The sequence below is a fragment of the Diadema antillarum genome, unplaced genomic scaffold (genome assembly GCF_040938485.1).
Source record: "Diadema antillarum isolate AM-2024a unplaced genomic scaffold, OU_Dant_1.0 seq00000596_RagTag, whole genome shotgun sequence".
In the NCBI taxonomy this organism is placed as follows: Eukaryota; Metazoa; Echinodermata; class Echinoidea; order Diadematoida; family Diadematidae; genus Diadema; species Diadema antillarum.
The window spans coordinates 112076-132264 of NW_027271527.1; the positions used below are offsets into that span (position 1 = coordinate 112076).

The 20189-nt window shown below is 39.7% G+C and overlaps 1 protein-coding gene across 1 annotated transcript in view; it reads right to left on the reverse strand.

Moving 5' to 3' along the window:
- The window catches only part of LOC139735737 (complement factor H-like), an 89453-nt gene that overhangs the window by 50208 nt on the left and 19056 nt on the right, over positions 1-20189 (reverse strand). Inside the window, exons 5-11 of the mRNA XM_071646485.1 lie at positions 15909-16127; positions 14732-14953; positions 14041-14250; positions 12531-12743; positions 8123-8350; positions 2071-2283; positions 67-297 (exon numbers count right to left, since the gene is read on the reverse strand). Coding sequence (XP_071502586.1) covers positions 67-297; positions 2071-2283; positions 8123-8350; positions 12531-12743; positions 14041-14250; positions 14732-14953; positions 15909-16127 — 1536 coding nt within the window. The remainder of the gene's footprint in view (positions 1-66; positions 298-2070; positions 2284-8122; positions 8351-12530; positions 12744-14040; positions 14251-14731; positions 14954-15908; positions 16128-20189) is intronic.

Genomic DNA, 20189 nt, shown 5'->3' on the forward strand with positions numbered 1-20189 from the left:
TCCATATCTCGGAAACATTTTATTAAGTTTGGAATTCTGTAAAACAAAATTAATCATCTCTCTTACCGCACGTCGGCCACGGTGGCGACCAATCACCGTCTTGACATAACACCTGCACCCTGCCCTGACTTTGAGTGGATTGAGGGCGATAACCTTCGTTGCACTCGATGCTGACCCAGCGGTCTTCGTCATGTCTGTACCCTTGAGCCGAAGGTGCTTGTTCGTACCACGCATATCTCGAGGTCGCAACACTGTACATTCCAGTAGATGTCATGCGAGGCATGCATCTCAAAATCACTACAAAACATACAAAAACAAAAAAGCAATACAATGGAGAAATCAACTGAAATGAACGTGAAAGGAATGCTTTCATAACATCAAACATATGGATACTTTGAGACGATGGTGTTTTTTTTTTTTTTGTTTTACCCAACATTCTCATTTAACCGCTTGGAGGACCAAGTGGAAAGAACAGATGAGTGGATGGTTGAGAAAACGCACTGGAAATTAACACACACACACACACACACACACACACACACAAAATGCGCATGATGAAGGAGGTGGACAGAGAAAGTGAGAGAAAGTACGTGTGTGTGTGTATGTGTGTGTGTGTGTGTTTTTTTGTGTTTGTTTGTATAACAGAGTACTCTCTGGATAGTACTTACAAAAAAAATGTGTAGTTCACAATTTGGTCCTCTACTTGTCGAGATTATTGTAGGTGATATTCTTATCATAATTGATTATTGTTTATCTGTTTATTGTGTTATACCTAATAATTGTTATTTGTCATTAGACCAAAATCTTATCGTTATAGAGATCTATAAAATCCCAAACACAGAAAGCTTTAGAATTTGTCTTAACTATTCAAACGGGGTAGAGATACCTTCAGTAATGAGTGAGAAGAGACTGAAGTGAATTCGGCTGCCTTAGATCCTCTCTTTAACGAAAGCCAGTGCCTTGGATCATTTTTTTTTCCTCCAGGAATATCGGAAACATTCCTCGCGCCTTTTTATGTATTATTTTAAGGCCAGGAGACAGTCTCATCAAGATCCAAAAATTAACCCACTTCTTACGAAATTGTTCAATCCTTGTAGACATGACTGATCTTATTGCGCAGGATCAATTACGTGACCGTTTACAGAGGACTCATACCAGACGATATGACATGACTATAATATACTCATAAGAGACGTTTTTAATACCTCTTCCTGTCATCTTGCAGATAGTGAACCTTGCCATATTTTGTCTGAATGAATTTAGATACTTTGCTATATTCCATCACATCCTTCAATTCTTCATACAGTGCCATGTACTGTGACACCCTTCCTGTGGCGGATCCAGGCGAGGCGCACCGGGCACGTCCCCCTTTATTCATTTGTGTGTGTTTGTGTGTGTGTGTGTGTGTGTGTGTGTGTGTGTGTGTTAAAAAAAGATATAAGAATTAAAAAGAAAATGGGATGGGTGCGTGCACCCTCCTTTTATTTTTGTAAAGGCGTCCCCTCTTTTAACTTCTTGTATCCGCCCCTGTCCTTCTGTCAGAAGTACTTCGCGGATGCTCCGCTATTTTTTTTTTCTATTTTTCTATTACTCAAAAGGTCCAAATCAGTCTTGAGTGCAGGTGTGGGTTATAATGTTGTAGTGAATTTAGCATTGTGTTTTCAATTAGAATGTACAGGGTGTAGGCATTGAAATGTACTTCGCATAACAGTCCTTAATCTCTACCCACTGTATACTGTGAGAAATATAGCCCCTCGGTGATTAACCGAACGTGATTATAATTCAATATCATCAACTATATGTACAATTCTGTGCTTCTTTTGACGTAGAATATGAATCAAAGTAAGATATGCATATTTGGAACATAAATTTATGAACGTTTCCAGGGAGTTATATTTGCAATCAGCTGCTATATAGAGAAGTAATTAAATTTACAATTGGGAGAACCATTTTCAAAGTTACCAAATATCAATACAACCCATATACCATCTTCAGTGACTTGATGTTAAACAAAACAACCCCAAAGAGTTGTCCAAAGTCCCTGACATAGAAAGGGTCAAACTGACTCACCACATCTTGGCCAGGACCCAGACCACTGCCCATCGTTACAGACCATCCTGACCCGGTCTTTGGGAGCATAGCCAAATGAGCACGTGACATCGATCTCGCTGCCATGTCGATAGTCCTCCCAGGTACCAGACCGAGAAGAAGCAATGACGTTTCGTGTCAGCACAGTGATGCCACTTGTTTGTTCATTTTGTTGCGAACATCGTGCAAGCTCAACTGAAAGAGAGAAAACGATTCTGATCAATAGATTGTAATATTGTATTGATAATATGTCTTGGTTTAGAAGGAATCATCCCAGGAGCTAGACGTCACGAGTCATATGGTCCACGAGCTAGACGACCACGAGTCATACGGTCCACGAGCTAGACGACCACGAGTCATACAGTCCACGAGCTAGACATTGAAAAAAAAGTCCATGAGTCATATACCCACCAGTCATAACGCCCACGAACTACACACCAAGCAGGCCTACAACATTCCCACTATAGCTAGGACACTAGGTAAAACAGGTTCATGATCTAGACACTATTTGTGGCAAGTAAGGCCAACGAGCTCATATAGGCAAAAAAAAAAAGGTTCACGAGACACAACTTATATTAAAGACACTCAGTCGTGGCGAGTGGTTTGTGCGGCACGGAGACGAACGCAACACGCTGCCTCCTCCATTCTGTATCAAATGTAGTGACCCCCGAATGAGAATAGCGCTGGCTCAATGGGTCAGCGAAAGTACGGTAGGCTACAAGAGAGCTCCCTGTGCTTATCTCCTAACCCAAAATGGCTGTCAAAGCGAGCCACGAGAGCTTCCGAATGGACGCACACTCTCAGTGCGCATGCACATGAAGAGAGGCCGAAAGAGCCACGCGTCTTCTGGCCTCTCTCCTCCAATCACCGCAGCTCGCGGTGACAATATTTGTGTATGATGCGTACACGCACACACACACACGCCGCAGCGTCTTCTCTCCTCTCTCCTCCAATCACCGTAGCTCGCGGTGACAATGTTTGTGTATGATGCCTACACACACACGCACACACACACACTTGTCTCAGTGGTAGCATTGCGCAATTGCATGCACAAACTTCGGTCGTTCGGAGTTTACGTACCATTAGGGATGGCGATCGGCTGCCTTTAAACCTCGTGATGTCATGTCGAGCTCGTATTTGTATAGTGTCGAATTCATGGACCTTATATTTGCATAGTGTCTGTTGCTCGTGGACATTACAGCTCGTGGGCCTATCTTAGTTGATGTCGAGCTCGTGGGCCTCATTCTCTGCGGCCTCGTCTTAACCAATGAGTATAGAAGCTACGTAGTGCGCTCCTACCCATGGAGCGTTCTCTGGTGTAGCGGTACATAGCGTTCCGCGGCCTATTTTACTTTTAAAAAATGGACAAAAACTTATCGTTCTGGCGCAGAACAATATCGGCCGCCACTAATAACGACAGTTGATAATACCGCGGCAGATTTTGTCCAAGCTGTAAGCACTACTTAAGTGTATTGCTGATTTTTTTTTTGTTCTCTCTCTCTCTCCCTCCTCCCTCCCTCTCTCTGCCACACTCACGTGGTGATGGTCAGTGACTGTCAGACAGTGGTTCCGAGGGTTAGAAACCAGAGGAAAGAAGCACATGCTGGTGAAGCGCCTGTTCCGATATGATTTTCTCACCACGATTTGACAATTTCCACAGATCGGGAAAGATCACGTAATAAATGAGCTGATCTGGACACAGTACGATGTTAGAACGTTCTAAGAACGCCATATTTACGACAAGCCATGCTTGCTACGCTCTTACTGCGATGATCGGGAATGCGACACTATATAATCTCTCCCGCTGCATTTACGCTTTAGAACGATGCAACTACACTGTTAATGCGATGTTGCCGATGTTATCTGATCTATGCACGCTTTATTTACGCTCTGAACGATGTACACGATCTTATCACGCTGTTCCCCCGTCCAGAGAGCTGAAAAGTGCCAGATGAGCCCCGAAATACCCCGATTCGACTGCCGAGCATCAGTCTGTCAACTTGTTAGCATGCAGAACCAAGGAGACTTACTGTTGACCTCGGAGATCCTCCGAAACTCAGCAGTTCTTCAGCAGCAATTTATTATTAATCAAATACGTGCTGAATTCCTCGCTTTTATAGTCTGTCTTTTTTCCTGTTGTACATTATTACACCTTCAAAAGTATATCATGCCCTCTTCTTCCTCCTCTGCTAGCACCACGTACAGTCTCTCTTTCTTCACCTTGGGGGAGCTGCTTTTCTGCTTTCTCTTCTTCTTTGTCTTCAACTCTTCTTCTTCTTCGTGCAAACTTTACTCTCCTTCTCCTTCATATTCTGCCTCGACAGGTGCAGCGACAACGTCCTCCTCCTCCACAACAGTTTTCCTTTCGATCTCTTTGATTTTCTTCTGGCAGACATTTTGACTGCAAATTTTTCAGCGTTTCGGCTGTGTCCCTTTGAGAGCGGCGAGAGCGGAAGACGCGCAGTAGCGGGACCACATCGGTGTCTTATAGTTTACTTTCCCAATCTGTACCAACAAATACGCTCAGAACGAATATATAACGCCTATCCCCCTGTGTTTACATACTCATCATGATCTCCCCTCCACTATGATCTTGCTTCACGACTTAAAATGGGACAATTCTCTTCGGGGAGATCGGAAAAAAATTTTTTGAACATGTTCAAAGTTTGTTCCCAATCTGAAAAGATGCCCACTTTAACCCCGATCCCCAAAGGCTGCTGCTACGATGTTTCCGATTTAAACCGATCCCTGTACGTTTGTGCCGTGTGTGTGTGTGTGTGAGTTTTTTTTTACATCTTTCCCGGACTTGATTGTAATAGTTTTATTTTTCCATAAACTTGTGATGTATAAACGTTTCATTAAATTCAGTAAGGTTTTAGAAAAAACTTATTTACAAGAGAATGATCAATTTTTCGAAGGTACATGAAGTTTTTACGAATTCTCAGTTTGTTTTTCGCGAAAAACATAGTACTTCGCATGCTCTTTTACATTTCATTGATAGAGTAGTTCATGCAATTGATAATCATCCTCATTTAGTTAGTATTTTCTTGGACTTCTCCAAGGCCTTCGACACCATCAATCACGACATTTTACTTTATAAGTTATCGCATTATGGAATACGTGGGAAGGCCTTGGAGTGGTTCAAGAGTTATTTAGTTGACAGAAAACAATTTGTTACAATCAAAAATAATGATTCAGTTATCAGAGAAGTCAAATGTGGAGTCCCACAGGGAAGTCTTCCAGGGCCGTTACTGTTCATTATTTAAATATAAATGATTTTTGTCGTGCATCTGATGATCTCTCTTTTATTCATTTTGCAGATGATACAAATGTATTTTTTGGCCATAATGATATTGATTTTCTCGCTCACAAAATCAATAGCGAATTGAATAAAGTGACAAACTGGGTCAGAGCTAATAAGTTATCACTCAATGCTCAACGAAATATATGATTTTTTGTAATACTGTTGACAGTTTAAACACAAATATAATCTTAGATGATTCTCATCTACAAGGAGTATCAAATATTAAATTCTTGGGGGTTATTGTAGATGATAAACTTTCCTGAAAATTACATGTTGATAATGTTTGCAACATAATATCGCGTAATATAGGTGTTATGAATAGATCAAAATTTTATATTCCACAAAAAAAACATTACTTATAATGTTATATTCGTCGTTAATATTGCCTCATTTGAATTATGGAGTTTTAGTTTGGGGCAACACGATTCAGAATTTACTTGAAAGAGTGTCCCTCTTGCAAAAGAAAGCCCTCCGCGTTATCTGCCATTCCCCTGTACGTTCTCATACAAATACGTTGTTTGCCTCTAACAAGCTCTTAAAAATTAAAGATCTGTTTTTGTATAATTTAGGGCAATTTATGTACAAGTATAGCAACAATTTGCTTCCGTCCATTTTTTATTCTATGTTCCTCAAAAATCAATCATTTCTCATGAATATCCCACGAGGCGTTCCAATGAATTTCATTTACCCCTTTTACGAACGATCCTTGCTAAAAACACACTTATTTAAATAGGCCCAAATTATTGGAATTCTTTGAATCATGATATAAAAAACGCCCCATCCAGATATTCTCTCAGGAGGAATCTGAAGTCCTTTCTATTGCAATCGTATGACTCTGCAGCTCTGAACTAGCCATTTGGTCTTCTTTCTCACATACAGACTTACTCACTTTTTCTCCTCTTTGAAGAATAAATTGTAATCTTCTGGATGTCTGTTGTCATCTATGCTATTGCTCAAAGTGTCAAAGAGTAGAATTTCCTTCTGTTACTCCTGTCCATACGTCCTTCTATTTCATTGTTTTTTCTCTTTTCAGGCATTACAATATCACTTTTTTTTTTCTCCACAACTATCATATGTTTCTCTTGGCATGCTTCTGCGAAAGATCGCTGTCTCCGTTGTGCGTTTTTATTTGCTATTTTGTCTTCTGTCTGTTAGTCTTGTCTATTCCGTTTTGTTTCCGTACAGCCTTTCCTTCAGTAGTTGTTTTGTTGTCTAGTCCTGTTTCATGCTTGTTCGCGTTGTTAGTCTTGTCCATTCCGTTTTGTCCCGTACATCCTTTTCTTCAGCATCTGCTTTGTTGTCTAGTCTTGTTTCATGTTTGTTCGCGCCTATGAAAGTAGTGTTAATTATCTGTGAATCTAATTCTCAGTGGGCTTCCAAATTTCTTCCTCTTCTTCCTTCTTTCCTTTTGTATTTATGATGCTCCAATTAATATTCCCATCGATGTTTTTTTTTAGAGGGCCCCACATTCTACAACCTCTGTCTTTTTAGTGGGTCTCTCCATTTTTCGCACTTTAAGCAAGGTTATACTTGTACTTCGTTTCGACCACTTCTGTTTTCTTTTTTTCTACAATGTATGATTACTATAAGGTCCTCAATTATTGTACAGTCTTTTCATTGCATAACCTTCTGTTTACCTTATTCTCTGTTGTAAAAGAATTGTAACATATATGTTTTGTCGAAAAATGAAATAAACTCTGAATCGAATTGAAAAAAAAAAATGTTTATTATACAGTATTAGTCTGGGTGCCAAAGGCTGAACCTTGTGTTACCGTTCACCTAATGTTTTTTTTTAATGCTTTTACCCTATTTCGGGGGTGCTGAATCCGAATCTGGATAATGCAACTCTTACATCCTTGAGGGTGTTAAGATATTCAAGATGCCCGCAAAAATGGCCGCCCAAGCCGGAAATCCCCATGTATTTCTTTCTATACATAAATGGAGAGTAATTGAAATCAATTGATTATTCTACCCTATTTCAAGGGTGCTGAATCCGAATCTGGCTGTGACCTTGGGGATTCTGGAGGATTTTGAGATATTCAAGATGACCACCAAAATGGCCGACCAAACCGGAAATTCATATGTATTTCCTTCTTAATGGTGAGTAATTGAAAACAATTGATAGTTCTAAGCTATTTCGACGGTGCTAAATCCGAATCTGGACGATGCAACTCATGCGTCGTTAAAGGGGTCTGAGATAGATGACCGCCAAAATGGCCGCCAAAATCGATAATTCCCATGTATTTCCTTCTAAATGATGAGAAAACCTCATTGTGATCTCTGTCACTTCCCGCGCTAGGCAATGCCCTGCTTCTCTTGAGCCCAAATAATTGACATGGATGATATAGGCCTACCATGAAGCATCAGAAGTAATCCAAGATGAAATATAAATCAATTTTGTCGCCAATAAAAATTACATGTGTGCGTACAGGAAAAGTGAATTGAAAAAAAAAATGCATGCTGGTCCTTTTCCAGTCAACTCTTGCATGAGCCTGAAGTGATTTGTCACAAGACAAAATCATGAAACATCGTGTGGTTTGGACACGAAGGAATGCCTGATCATAACCGACTACAGTGAATGTGTCCATATACAGTATAATGTGGTCATTCATACAATTACAACCCCCTCCTTTGCTACTTGAACACAAGTGTGCGCACACATTTTATCCATATCTCTGAAACCTTATATTCCGATTGACAATCTGTAAGACATATACGCCTCTCTCTTACCGCACGTCGGCCATGGTTGCGACCAATCACCGTCTTGGCATGACACCAGCGTCCTCTGACTTTGGTAGGATTGAGAGCGATAACCTGCGTTGCACTCGATGTTGACCCCAAAGGCTACACCATGTGTGTACCCTTCAGCCAAAGGTGTACTTCGGGAGTATAGAGATGTCAAAGATGAAATGCTGTAGTGTCCAGTAGGTGTTGTGGGAGGCATGCATTTCAAAATCTCTGCAAAACATACAGAAACAAAAGGTGTACTACAAATGGCCAGAAATTACTGAAATGAACATGGAAGGAATCCTTCCATAACACCAAACATGAATATTTGGAATCGATTTGTTTGTTTGTTTGTTTGTTTGTTGTTGTTGTTTGCTTAATTGTTTGTTTTGCCAAACATTTTAGTTCAAGTGCTTGAAGAACCGAGTGGGAAAGAAATTAGAAAACTAAATGCAAATGATGAAGAAGGTGGAGAGAGAGAGAGTATGTGTGTGTGTGTGTGTGTGTGTGCGTTTGTGTGTTTATGTATTTGAATGACAATAATTATGCTCTGTAGATTCTTCTTTCAAAAATTAATGCGTAGTTCAGAGTTTGGTTCTCTACTTGTCGATGTTATTCTAGATGACATTCTCATAAACTATTGTTTGATAATTTCCTTTTTGTTTTTAGACAACATCTTGTCGCTATTAAAGTATAAATTCTCAAACACATTATGCTTTAGAATTTGTCCTAGTTTTGTGAGCACATCAGTAGCATTGGTGATGGAAATATGTGAAAGTGATCTTGTAGTTGTGGTTGAGACCGAACTTCAGATTTCTAATATAAGTATAGCATTTTGTTAGATAATGAGAAAACTCTTATAAAATGTGAGAGAGCATGTAATTTCCACAGGAATTCAATGCTTATTTGCTAAAAATTGGTTTTGAAATGGCTGGGATAGCTAAAACAGAGCAATGATAATGGAAGGTGGGGTCCACCCTTTACTACGATGGCTTTGTTTTTACCATGGACCCCTAGGGTCCACGGTTTTATTTTATGTCTGGATTTCTCAGTTATTACAACAACAACAAAAAACGATTTTCATCGAATAAACTTTGAATTCCTTTAAGAATGGTATGCTTTGAACTAGGTTTCTTGGTATCTCACAAAAGGTTAAAAGCCCAATCATCTCCACCAATCCTGTACCATCTTATTAATGAATTTTTAGATGGCCAAGTTATAGATACCTTCAGTAATAAGTGGAAAGAGACTGCAGTGAATTCGTAGGCCTGAAATCCACTCTAACAGAAAAAAAAAACACGATTCCTTGGATCACTTTTCTGTAGGATTATCGGAAACATTCATCATACTATTTTTTTTGTTTCAAGACCAGGAGATACATCAAGAAACCAAAATTAGAATACTTCTTACGAAATTTCCTGTGTTTTTTTGTTGTTGCTTGCTTGATTGTTTGTTTTGTCATACATTTTAGTTTAAGTGCTTGAAGGACCGAGTGGGAAAGACCAGGGGTGGAAGACGGAGAAAATCCACTCTTTTAGAAATTAGAAAAATAAATGCAAATGATGAAGGAGGTGGAGAGAGAGAGAGAGAGCGAGAGAGAGAGAGTGTGTGTGTGTGTGTGTGTGCGTTTGTGTGTTTATGCATTTGAATGACAATAATCATGCTCTTTAGCTTTATTTTTGCAATTTAATTCATGTTTTTATTGTGTTAAATTTGTTTTTTTTTTCGTATTACATGGAACAGCGCTTATGAAAAGCAAGCATGAATTACAACTTGTTCATTTTTGCAATTTTTACTATTGTGCCTTTGAAAAGTAAAACGAAGGTGTTCACTCATGCGTAAAGTCTACCTTCTCATTGAAATTCCATCTTGATTAGCTGATGATTGGCTACCTAAATTACTTTTTATATGATAATACATTAACTTTCAGCCAAATATTTTATGAGAAATATAAACTTGAAAAAGTGCTTAGGGCCTACTTTCTTTTCTTTTCTTTCTGTTTGTTTTTGCTGAGTGTAATATAATGATAAGAGACGTTATGAATACGACCTCCAGATAATGAAACTTGCCATGTTTGCAAAGTCATCTCATTTTGCCTGAATGAATGTAGATACTCTGCTATATTCCATGACATCCTGCAATTCGCTATCCAGTGTCATGTAAGTGACACCCTTCCTGTGGCGGATCCAGGCGGGGCGCACCGGGCACGTTCCGCTTTATTTTTTTTTTTGTTAAAACAAAAAATATAAGAAGTAAAAAAAAAAATGGGATGGGTGCGTGCTCGGAGCACCCTCCTTTTAGTTTTGTAAAGGCGTCCCCTCTTTTAACTTCCTGGATCCGCCCCTGTCCTTCTGTCTGAAGTACTTCGCGGATGCTTCTCTAATTTTTTTTTTTTTTTTTTTTTTTTTTTTTTTTTTGCTTTCTATTACTCAACGTGCCAAAATTAGGCTGGAGTGGAAGTCTGGCTCTACTGTTCTAGTGAATTTCACTCTGTGTCTTCAATAAGGTTGTTCAGGGTTTAGGTCTTGAAATGTACTGCGCATAACTAGTCCTCAATATCTACCCACTATTATATACTGTGAGAAATATGATCACTCGGTGATTAAGCGAACGTGGTTATTATGCAATATCATCAAATATATGTGACCGTGCACCACAAAACGAACAAAAAGTCGCACCCCTTGATTTTACGTGAGGACTCAAAAAAGGTGAAATGGGTCAACCAAGTCAATATTAAGTTTTTCATATTTTCTGAAAGAACTACTAGTACCCTTCTTCTACATTATTCTTATAAGTTTGGGATCATAACAATGAATAGGAAAGTGCATTTTCAGCTGTTTTTCTAAGGCCCTTTTTTTGTAGAGTAGCGAGATCAGGTATGTCTTAGAGGCCCCTTTTCATTTCTTGATAATCTTTTGCACACTCTTCACTTTCAAGTTTGATAACTTTTGAAGGGATAATACTACTGCTTTGAAAGTTGGCATTAATCATGGACAGAATGTGTTGATAGAGCATGCTCAATTTCAACTTAACCGTAACTAGGCCGGGGGGGGGGGGCCTCCGAGCCCCCCCCCCCCCCCCCCCCCCCCCCGCGACGTTTCGCGCGATGTATCACAATCGCAAAAAGCTATCGCCACGACGTTTCATAACTTTTTTCTTTTGAGTCTCCCGCATCTTTTGACACCAAATTTGCGACTCCCGGGCGCGCGGTTTCGAAGTTACGCATAAATGTGTACATGCATGTGAGACCAAAAATTGCTCAAAATCGTGAATTTGTGTACAATTTCAATGCAAACTGTACTTACGGGCAAATTTCATAAAAGCATGACTATTTTGGTGTTTTATTGATTAAAATCAATGAATAACATATTTTCTTGTTTGGAGCGATGTCGCGGACAAATTTCATCGAAAAAACAATGAAAAACATAAAGTTGAAAAAACAAAGAAATACATAAGAAATAAAAAACAATAAAATACTTAAGATTTTTTCTGATATCACAACTTTTTTATTACATTTGCTAAGGACACTAAAAAGAATATTTACACAAAAAATGTGCCTGTTTTGAGCTTTATTTTGTGATTTATACCAAATAGTCTGATTTCATGCATCATTATGCATAAATTAGCATGATCAATAGCATAAATGATAATTTTTTTGAAAAATTAACTTCATGGTATTTTAGATTACATCATAGGCAATGTGTGCCAATTTTCATCGAGATCGCGCGGTCGACGGCCGAGATCTGGGGGGGGGGGGGGGCCTGGGAGCCCCCCCCCCCCCCCCCTCCCCGGCTCTATCAACTACCTAAATAGCCCGGCCTAGTTAGGGTTAATTTGATAATCTGTTCATTGTTGTTTCTCCAGTGGTTTACATCCTGTTTTTTGTCCGATTCATCACACAGCTAGCACGATTTGGAAGAGATTATTAAAGCGCTTGAATAGACAGATAGACCATGTATTTCAGAGCCATTTTTCTCGGTTCACACATTTCCAGAGTGTGTGCTATCTTTCCAATATTTAGAAAGGTTAGGAGAGTCCATTTCAATTGACCTATACATCATTTTAAAGCTTAGAGTCTGCTCTGCCCTTAACTAAAAATCCATTTCTGGTGACTTTTCGTTGGTTTTGAGATGCAGGGTCAAATAATATGTACTTCCACTTTTGACGTAGAACATGAATCAAAGTAAGATATGCATATTTGGAACATAAACATATGAACGTTTCCAGGGAGTTATATTTGCAATCAGCTGCTATATCAAGAAGTACTTAAATTTACAATTGGGAGAACCATTTTCAAAGTTACCAAATATCAATACAACCCATATACCATTCTTCAGTGACTTGATATTAAACAAACCACCCCAAAGAGTTGTCCAAAGTCCCTGACATAGAAAGGGTCAAACTGACTCACCACATCTTGGCCAGGACCCAGACCACTGCCCATCGTTACAGACTATCCTGACCCGGTCTTTGGGAGTATAGCCAAATGAGCACGTGACTTCGATCTCGCTGCCGTGCCGATAGTCCTCCCAGGTACCAGACCGAGAAGAAGCTATGACGTTTCGTGTCAGCACAGTGATGCCACTTGTTTGTTCATTTTGTCGCGAACATCGTGCCAGCTCAACTAAAAGGAGAGAAAACGATTAAGAAAGCGATTATGATTATTTATAATGTAATTTGAGTATTTTCATGTCGTATATGAAGATAGATATGTCTTGGTTAGCAGGAATCATTACACGAGCTTGATACCCACGAGTCATATGGTCCACGAGCTAGTCACCCACGAGTCATATGGTCCACGAGCTAGACATTAGTAAAAAAAAAAAAGTCCATAAATCGTATTATATCCACAAGTCATACAGCCTACGAGCTAGACACCAAGTATAAGCCTACAACGTACATTCCCGATCTAGCTACACACTGGGTAAAACAGGCTCATGATCTAGACACTATTTGTGGCAAGTAAGGCCAACGAGCTCATGACTCATTTAGGCAAAAAAGAAAAGGTTCTCGAGATCCACACAACTTATATTAAACCCCGTGATGTCATGTCGAGCTCGTGTTTGTATAGTGTCGAACTCATGGACTTTATGTTTGCATAGTGTCTGTTGCTCGTGGACATTACAGCTCGTATGCTTATCTTAGTTGATGTCGAGCTCGTGGGCCTCGTTCTCTGCAGGTGCTCTAATTCTACGTCTTTCTGAAAAAGAGTTTTACAGTTCATTCGGACAGTGAAGATTGCCTTGGTGCTTCAGAGTTCTTTTTTTTTGTGGTGGTGTAAAAGAACAGGGAAGTATTGGAAGGTAGAGCCAGAGGAATTACCCTGATGTGGGGTCCGATCTCTTTATAACGAGGTTCCACTGTCCCTTGAACGTCAAATTTCATTTATACTATTATGTTTGATATGGGTATATGTGAACAAATCGGCTTGTCTTGCCTTCCCAATTACCTTCTCTTCTTTTTTTTTTTCTACCCTTCACATTCCCCCTCGTTTTCTCTCTTTCCTTCACCCCCTTTACTGGAAACATATGTGTGTATGTTTCCGTGTGTGTGTGTGTGTGTGTGTGTGTATCTTCTTGTAAAATTTGAGTCATACACAGTATAAATATATAATTTTGTATGTGAATTTGTGAAATTATATTTGATATGTAAATATATATGTATACATTATATATATATATATATATATATATATATATATATATATATATATACGTAGGTCTTCTTTATCCAGAGTAGCCTCTTCAGTGTTGCCACTGTTCTACCAGACGGCCCTGCCATTGTTATTACCCTAGCGTTACCAGGTAACCATATACACCAGGGTCGAGAGGGACATTATAGGTAAAAACGTCTTATCCAATGGCATTATATTTTATTTTGTGCACGATAACAAAGTTGAATTTGAATCTGAATGGTCTTACCACATGTCGGCCACTGTTCCGACCATTGACCATTGTTACAAGACGACCACACACTGGATTGACTTGTGACAATTCGATAACCTGGATTACATACGATCGTGACGGCGTATGTCATCCCGTGTATGTACTCGTTAACCTGTTCGTTGGAGCCACGTTGAGAAATACTGTAGAGTCCTGATGGTGTACTCGGTGGGGTGCACTTAAGAATCTCTGCATTAGACAAAACAAAAATGCCGTTATGAAATCATGTAAATTTATTTCAGTTCATTTCAGTTTAATCTAGTTCACTTTAACTTCAATTCAAAAGAATGCCATGCAATTCAATTCAAAGGTGTTTTTCCACCCACCAAATGGTTACAAATACATTTCACGATTCATTGTTGACAATTAGAAGTAATATATATAACTCAAAGAGAAACGAAAATTTCACGTCAAAGTCTTTGCTGTAAAAACTATGTCTTATAAGTAGGTTGTATTGTAATGTTTCTTAGAAAATTGATATCAACGATGGTTAAAAGTATTAACAGCACAGGCAATTAAAAGTAAAATGATAGAAAACAAAAGAGTACGACATAACACTTCAAACATTTCTTTAAAACATACATCAAAGATTAACAACTTGAGGTCGAAACAAAAACGCTTGAAGAAACAATTGCCAAAGGGGTGATTGTATCGAAGATGTATGTTTTACCGCATGTTGGCCATGGAACCGTCCAGCTACCATCTTGACAAGACGTAGAAACTGTGGGCTGATTAGGCTGAATGCGATAACCGTCGTTACACACGGTGCTGACATGGAGGGCGTCCCCATGTCTGTACCCTTCAGACGAAGGGGTCCGCAATGTGTTGTTACCAATGGGTGACAAACGGTAGCTTCCTGATGGGTTAGCAGGTGGCAGGCATTCCAGAACCTCTGCAAAGATAAAATGTGAACATGACTGAGAAGGTTGAGAATAAAGATTTTTTTTTTTTTTGTGGGTCCCTCCTTTTTTCACACAGTGCATATTGACAACTATTTCATTTTCGTTACCTCAGCAACCATTGCAATGTATCACTATGCTGTAATTCTTAACAAATTGTTGTTCTCTCTGTACAAATTTACACGCATTATTTCTGTCACAGAAGAAAGTGAAATTTACACTAATATACTACACTGTGTTATTTTTGCTGAGGAAAAACAAAATTACTAATAATTTGAACTTTGATATAGAGGAAATATCTGTAAATTGGTAACAAAAAATCGACGCAATAAAGTATTGAAACTAAAAAAATTAATGTGCTATTATCGTTGCTATGCATTTTTTTTCCTTCTCGTTAATGCATTATTTCTCGAAATCCCTCTAATCCGAGATCTCGTCTTCTCGACTACTCGAGATTGCGTGATATGATTATAATCATGAGATAACCAAAATGGTAAAGAAAAGAAATTATCTGTCTCCTTATACACCAGCCTCTCTATTTCGCCCTGGTGCAAAGTCAATTTATTCGATTGAGGTATTGAGTAGTGAGCCTATTTGTTACTTCTGTCGAGTTTTGCTTGTTTGGTGATTCGTGTATCTAGGCTACACAGGAAGCTGCCCAGGCTTTCGGTGTTATTCAGTGTGTCTACTTGATACACCATTCTGTATAGAGTCGTTCAAATCTAACTTCTACGAAGCATGTAGGCCTGTAAGAACATTCCTTTTGCAATTTAAGGTTTAATTTTGTTTTGCTGTTTTTGTCAGTTGTTCATGCTCGCAGGATGACAAACAGCCCCCAAATAGGATAGTACCTTGTACGTATGCTGGTATTACTTCATGGACTTTGTACGGGGGGGGGGGGGGGGGGGGTAAGTATGAATAGCCCAGATGGCGCAAGTTACTTCTTACCACACGTCGGCCACGGTGCAGACCAATTTCCGTTTTGGCAAGTTGTTCTGCGAAGTTGCTGACTACGGTAACCCACATTACACGTGACTCGAACCCTGAGACTACTTCCTTCAGTGTATCCTTCTTCATCCGGGGCAGTCGAAAATTGGTCAGACCCTCTCACCGTCACGGTGTACCATCCTACCGTCGTACTCTGTGGCATGCACTTTGGAATGGGACCTGAAAAGAAAATGGAAATATAAAACGCATTAAAGGGACATTCCAGACGATTTTCATAATTTCACATCATGTAGTACATAAATCGACAACTCCATGTACATATTTCTGGAATTTATTGTCGTTCTTGAGCGGAGAAACAATACTTTGAAAAACCTTAAACAAATTACACTGAACAAGGATGATGACATAGGAGGTTCACATATAGTTCAGAAATGTAGCAGTGTAATTTCATTACAATACCGCTTGCGACAATAAAAACCGTTTGCGAACTATCTTGCAACTGTTAACGAACCTTTTGCAACCATTTACGAACCCTGGCGAAATCCCAAATTCGCTACGTTCCCAAACGTTCGCCGCTCAGTGACTCTAGTATTACACACTCAATTTCAAAATCAAATTTAACGACTCTTCTGTGCCTGCTAAAGTGAGGTAATAGTCCTGCGGTTTTTATTGTCGCAAGCAATTTTTCTTGTCGCAGAGAAATTTTGAACATGTTCAAAATTTCTTTGCGAATTTGTATTTTCGCTAACAGTTGCAAACATTCGCAAAGCACTCGTAAGAATTCGCAAACGGTCGTAATACGGTGTCGCTAACATTTTTATTTGATTCGCCACTGCTAGCGAACAAGAATTATGGTTCCTATATAAAAGCTCCTGAAACAGGCAAGGTTCCACTCGAAGAAAGATCTTGAAGCTCTTGACATCTCCATCATAACTGTAATTGCTGCAAAAGCTTTTCATATTGACCAAAGTCTGTCCTCTGCAACAACCACTCCCTGACCCAAACAGTCTTTCTTTTCTTCTTCCTTTTTTTTCTCTTCATCTTCTTTCTCTTAAGCTGCACGAAAGCTGTAGCAGCAGCCAGAAAGCAGCTCTTCAAGGACAGCTGCACGTTGATCCTCTCCTTGGCAGAAATTCATTTCCATATTCTGGAAATCAATGTTGAAAGGTGGCCACAAGAGATCTGAATGCAGTGGAAGGTTGTACGTTCGTTTTATGGGTCTGACTATACATAATCGCCTGGTACTTTTCCAGGTCCCAAAACATTCGCAAATTGTTGCAAGGGATTTGCAAACAGTTGCTAATATTTGCAAAAGTGCCGCTAACATTTGCTAACAGTCGCTAATAGTCGTCGCCTGTGTTTCGCAAACACTTTCGCAAACATTCGCTCAAGTGTTGCTAATTGTCGCTAAACAACGCTAAAAGTCGTTAACTGTCGCTAATGGCAGAAACGAACCTTGACTTTTCGCAACGATTCGCTACATTTACAAACGTTCACCGCTCAGTGAGATACCAGCTTAAAGGCCCCCTCACACCTGAGCGAATTGCCTGAAATATGACGCGATGGCTGGCGAAAGTCATTTTTGGAAAAATCGTTTTCAATGGTAATTGATAGTAAGTCATATTTACCCTTCGTGTGTGGGTTCGTACACCTTCTGAACTAACAGTTGCGATTATTAAAATTCGCACGGGATTTTTGAACATGTTTAAAATTTCCCGACGAATTGAAAAATCGTCTGTCATTCGCATCTCTTATTTAATCTACGGTAATCGTTCGTTTACCGTTCGTGTGCTATTGTCACGCATAGTCCCTCATCGCGCTTTTGCCAAGGTGGACCGATCTCGAAAGAACTGTAAACGAAGCAACACGATGACTAAATATGACTTGCGCATAGAAACGAAGATACTATGACAAACGTATTTTCGCTTGCCATCTTCTATGCAAAGGGAAACTAAGATTGACTTTTACTAAATTTGAAAGGCGATGCATACACGAAGGCAAGTCTAAGAGATACTATGACAAACTATGGATTGCGAAGTGATACGAATACGAGCGAATGACCTGACGAAAAAATTGGCGAATGCTGAGCTGCTCTATGTGACCAGCCACTCACCACGCAACTCATACATTTTTTATAAACATTCCACCTGAAAGTTTCAAAGTATCTTCAGAAAAATGGAAGATGCAGCCCGCCTCAGAGTCCAGTATTTACTGGCAATGGCTCAGAATGATATTATACATCAGCAGCTGAACCTACACCAGTTCATCAGAGGCCGCTTCAGATGGAGACGAGGCTTCAGACGACGTCGTATCTGGGGAAGGACGTGGCTGAACCCTGCCAGAAGAAGGGCTTTTGGAATCTACGACCAGCTGTTGGTTGAGCTCCGAAGAGAAGACCCTTCGACTTTCAAGAAATGTCTCTGCATGCCCCCTGAACTCATACGATGAAATCCTGGAGAGGGTCAGAGGAAGAATCAGGAGGCAGTACACTTTGTACAGGGAGCCGCTGGAAGAAGGTCTCAAGTTGGCAGCTACTCTCCGTCATCTGGTGTCTGGCACCAAGTACTCCGACATGCAGTATGGGTGGAGGGTGCCTGAAAACGCCCTTTATATCTGTAGTGGCCGGGGAAGTGTGTCAGGCCATATGTGACGAGTATGCAGATGAAGTCATGACAGCCCCTTCAACCCCTGATGGATGGAAACAACTTGCTGGAGGTGGATTCTGCGAGCGGTGGAATTTTCCCCACTGTGTGGCAGCTATTGATGGCAAGCATGTGGCCATCAGAAAGCCTCCTCTGTCTGGCTCGCTATGCTGCAACTACAATAGCTTTTTAGTATAATCCTGTTGGCTATAGTGGACAGTGACTACAAATTTATCTGGTGCGATGTTGGTGGTAGGTATGATACAGTAGGGGAAAGGGGGTAGGTCGAGTCAATTTAGGGGTACGTCAGATTTGTTATCACCTCACCTCCATTGTTTCTGTTTCAATATTTATTTTTATTTTTTGCTAAAATGATAGCAATTGGGGCAATTCACTTCAGTTTTTGCTTGATACCTTTTTCTTCTTCAAAAACGTGCTTTAAGAATGATTAATAATATTGGATATCTATTTCACACAAATGATCTTTTGTGTAGAAGCAAAAATCTGAAACTGATTGATTGATGTTATTATTATTATCATTATTATTATTATTATTATTATTATTATTATTTTATTTGGCAGAGAACATGCAATACATAATCAATTACAAAGCTTAAAACAATCAATCAATACAATAACACAAAAATACCGTAACACTGACTGAACCTTACAGGGCTGCCAGGCGTTGGGCAAGTTAACTAAATAACTGTAGTCCGCGGACCGCCCTAACCTATATCCCTTCCAGATGCATCCAGCGTTACAGATTTATGTGCCACTGATTATCATAAAATATTCATAACTGTACTTTTTAAAATCTCTTGCAAAAAATACAAACTATGTAAAAATGTGTTTCATTATAATGTTAATATTTTCATGTATAAATCTTCAATTGATAAGCTTCCTGACATTTTTGCACTTATGTTCATAAGAAATAACTCTTTTCATATCTACCCAACTCGTCATCGTGATGACTATCACCTTCCACGTACTCGCACAATTTTTGCGAAAAAAAGCCCATTAATGTTTACAGAGCCAAACATACTGGAATCTTCCGGCTGATTTTACTGTTTATCTTTGACGTCCTTTAAATGTAAATGTTGCGTAGATGATTTCTCTGGCCGCACTGAAATCTGGACTGACCTGGTCGCTTTTATACTCCCCGAGGAGTGCACACACACGTACGAGAACGCCTGATCTATATTCTTTTGTCTCCGTTTCCAATCGCACCTCATATCAAACCATTGCTCATTGTTTGTTCATGTTATCGGGTCATATCAGCTCTTCGCTCGCCTTCGGCCGCAATTTACTCAATGAAGTGAACCGAAAAATCGCTATCCTTCGCATGTCATATTTATCCTTCGCTTACCGTTCGTTAATCATATTTGACTTTAGTTTATAATCGGATGATTTGAAGGCAATTTTATTTGAAATCGTTGAATTCGCGCGCATTTCGTGCGTTTTTCCCATTCGTCCCCCTTCGTCACCCCTACATTCGCCCAGGTGTGAGGGGGCTTTAAGGAATTAAAACCGTATCGACCCAAACTTAATCACCGAGGCTCGAGGCCTTCCTCCCCGACCAGTGCATGCACCCAGAATCATCATCAAGCTAAAACTGTTACAAGCAATAGCAAACAGTGCA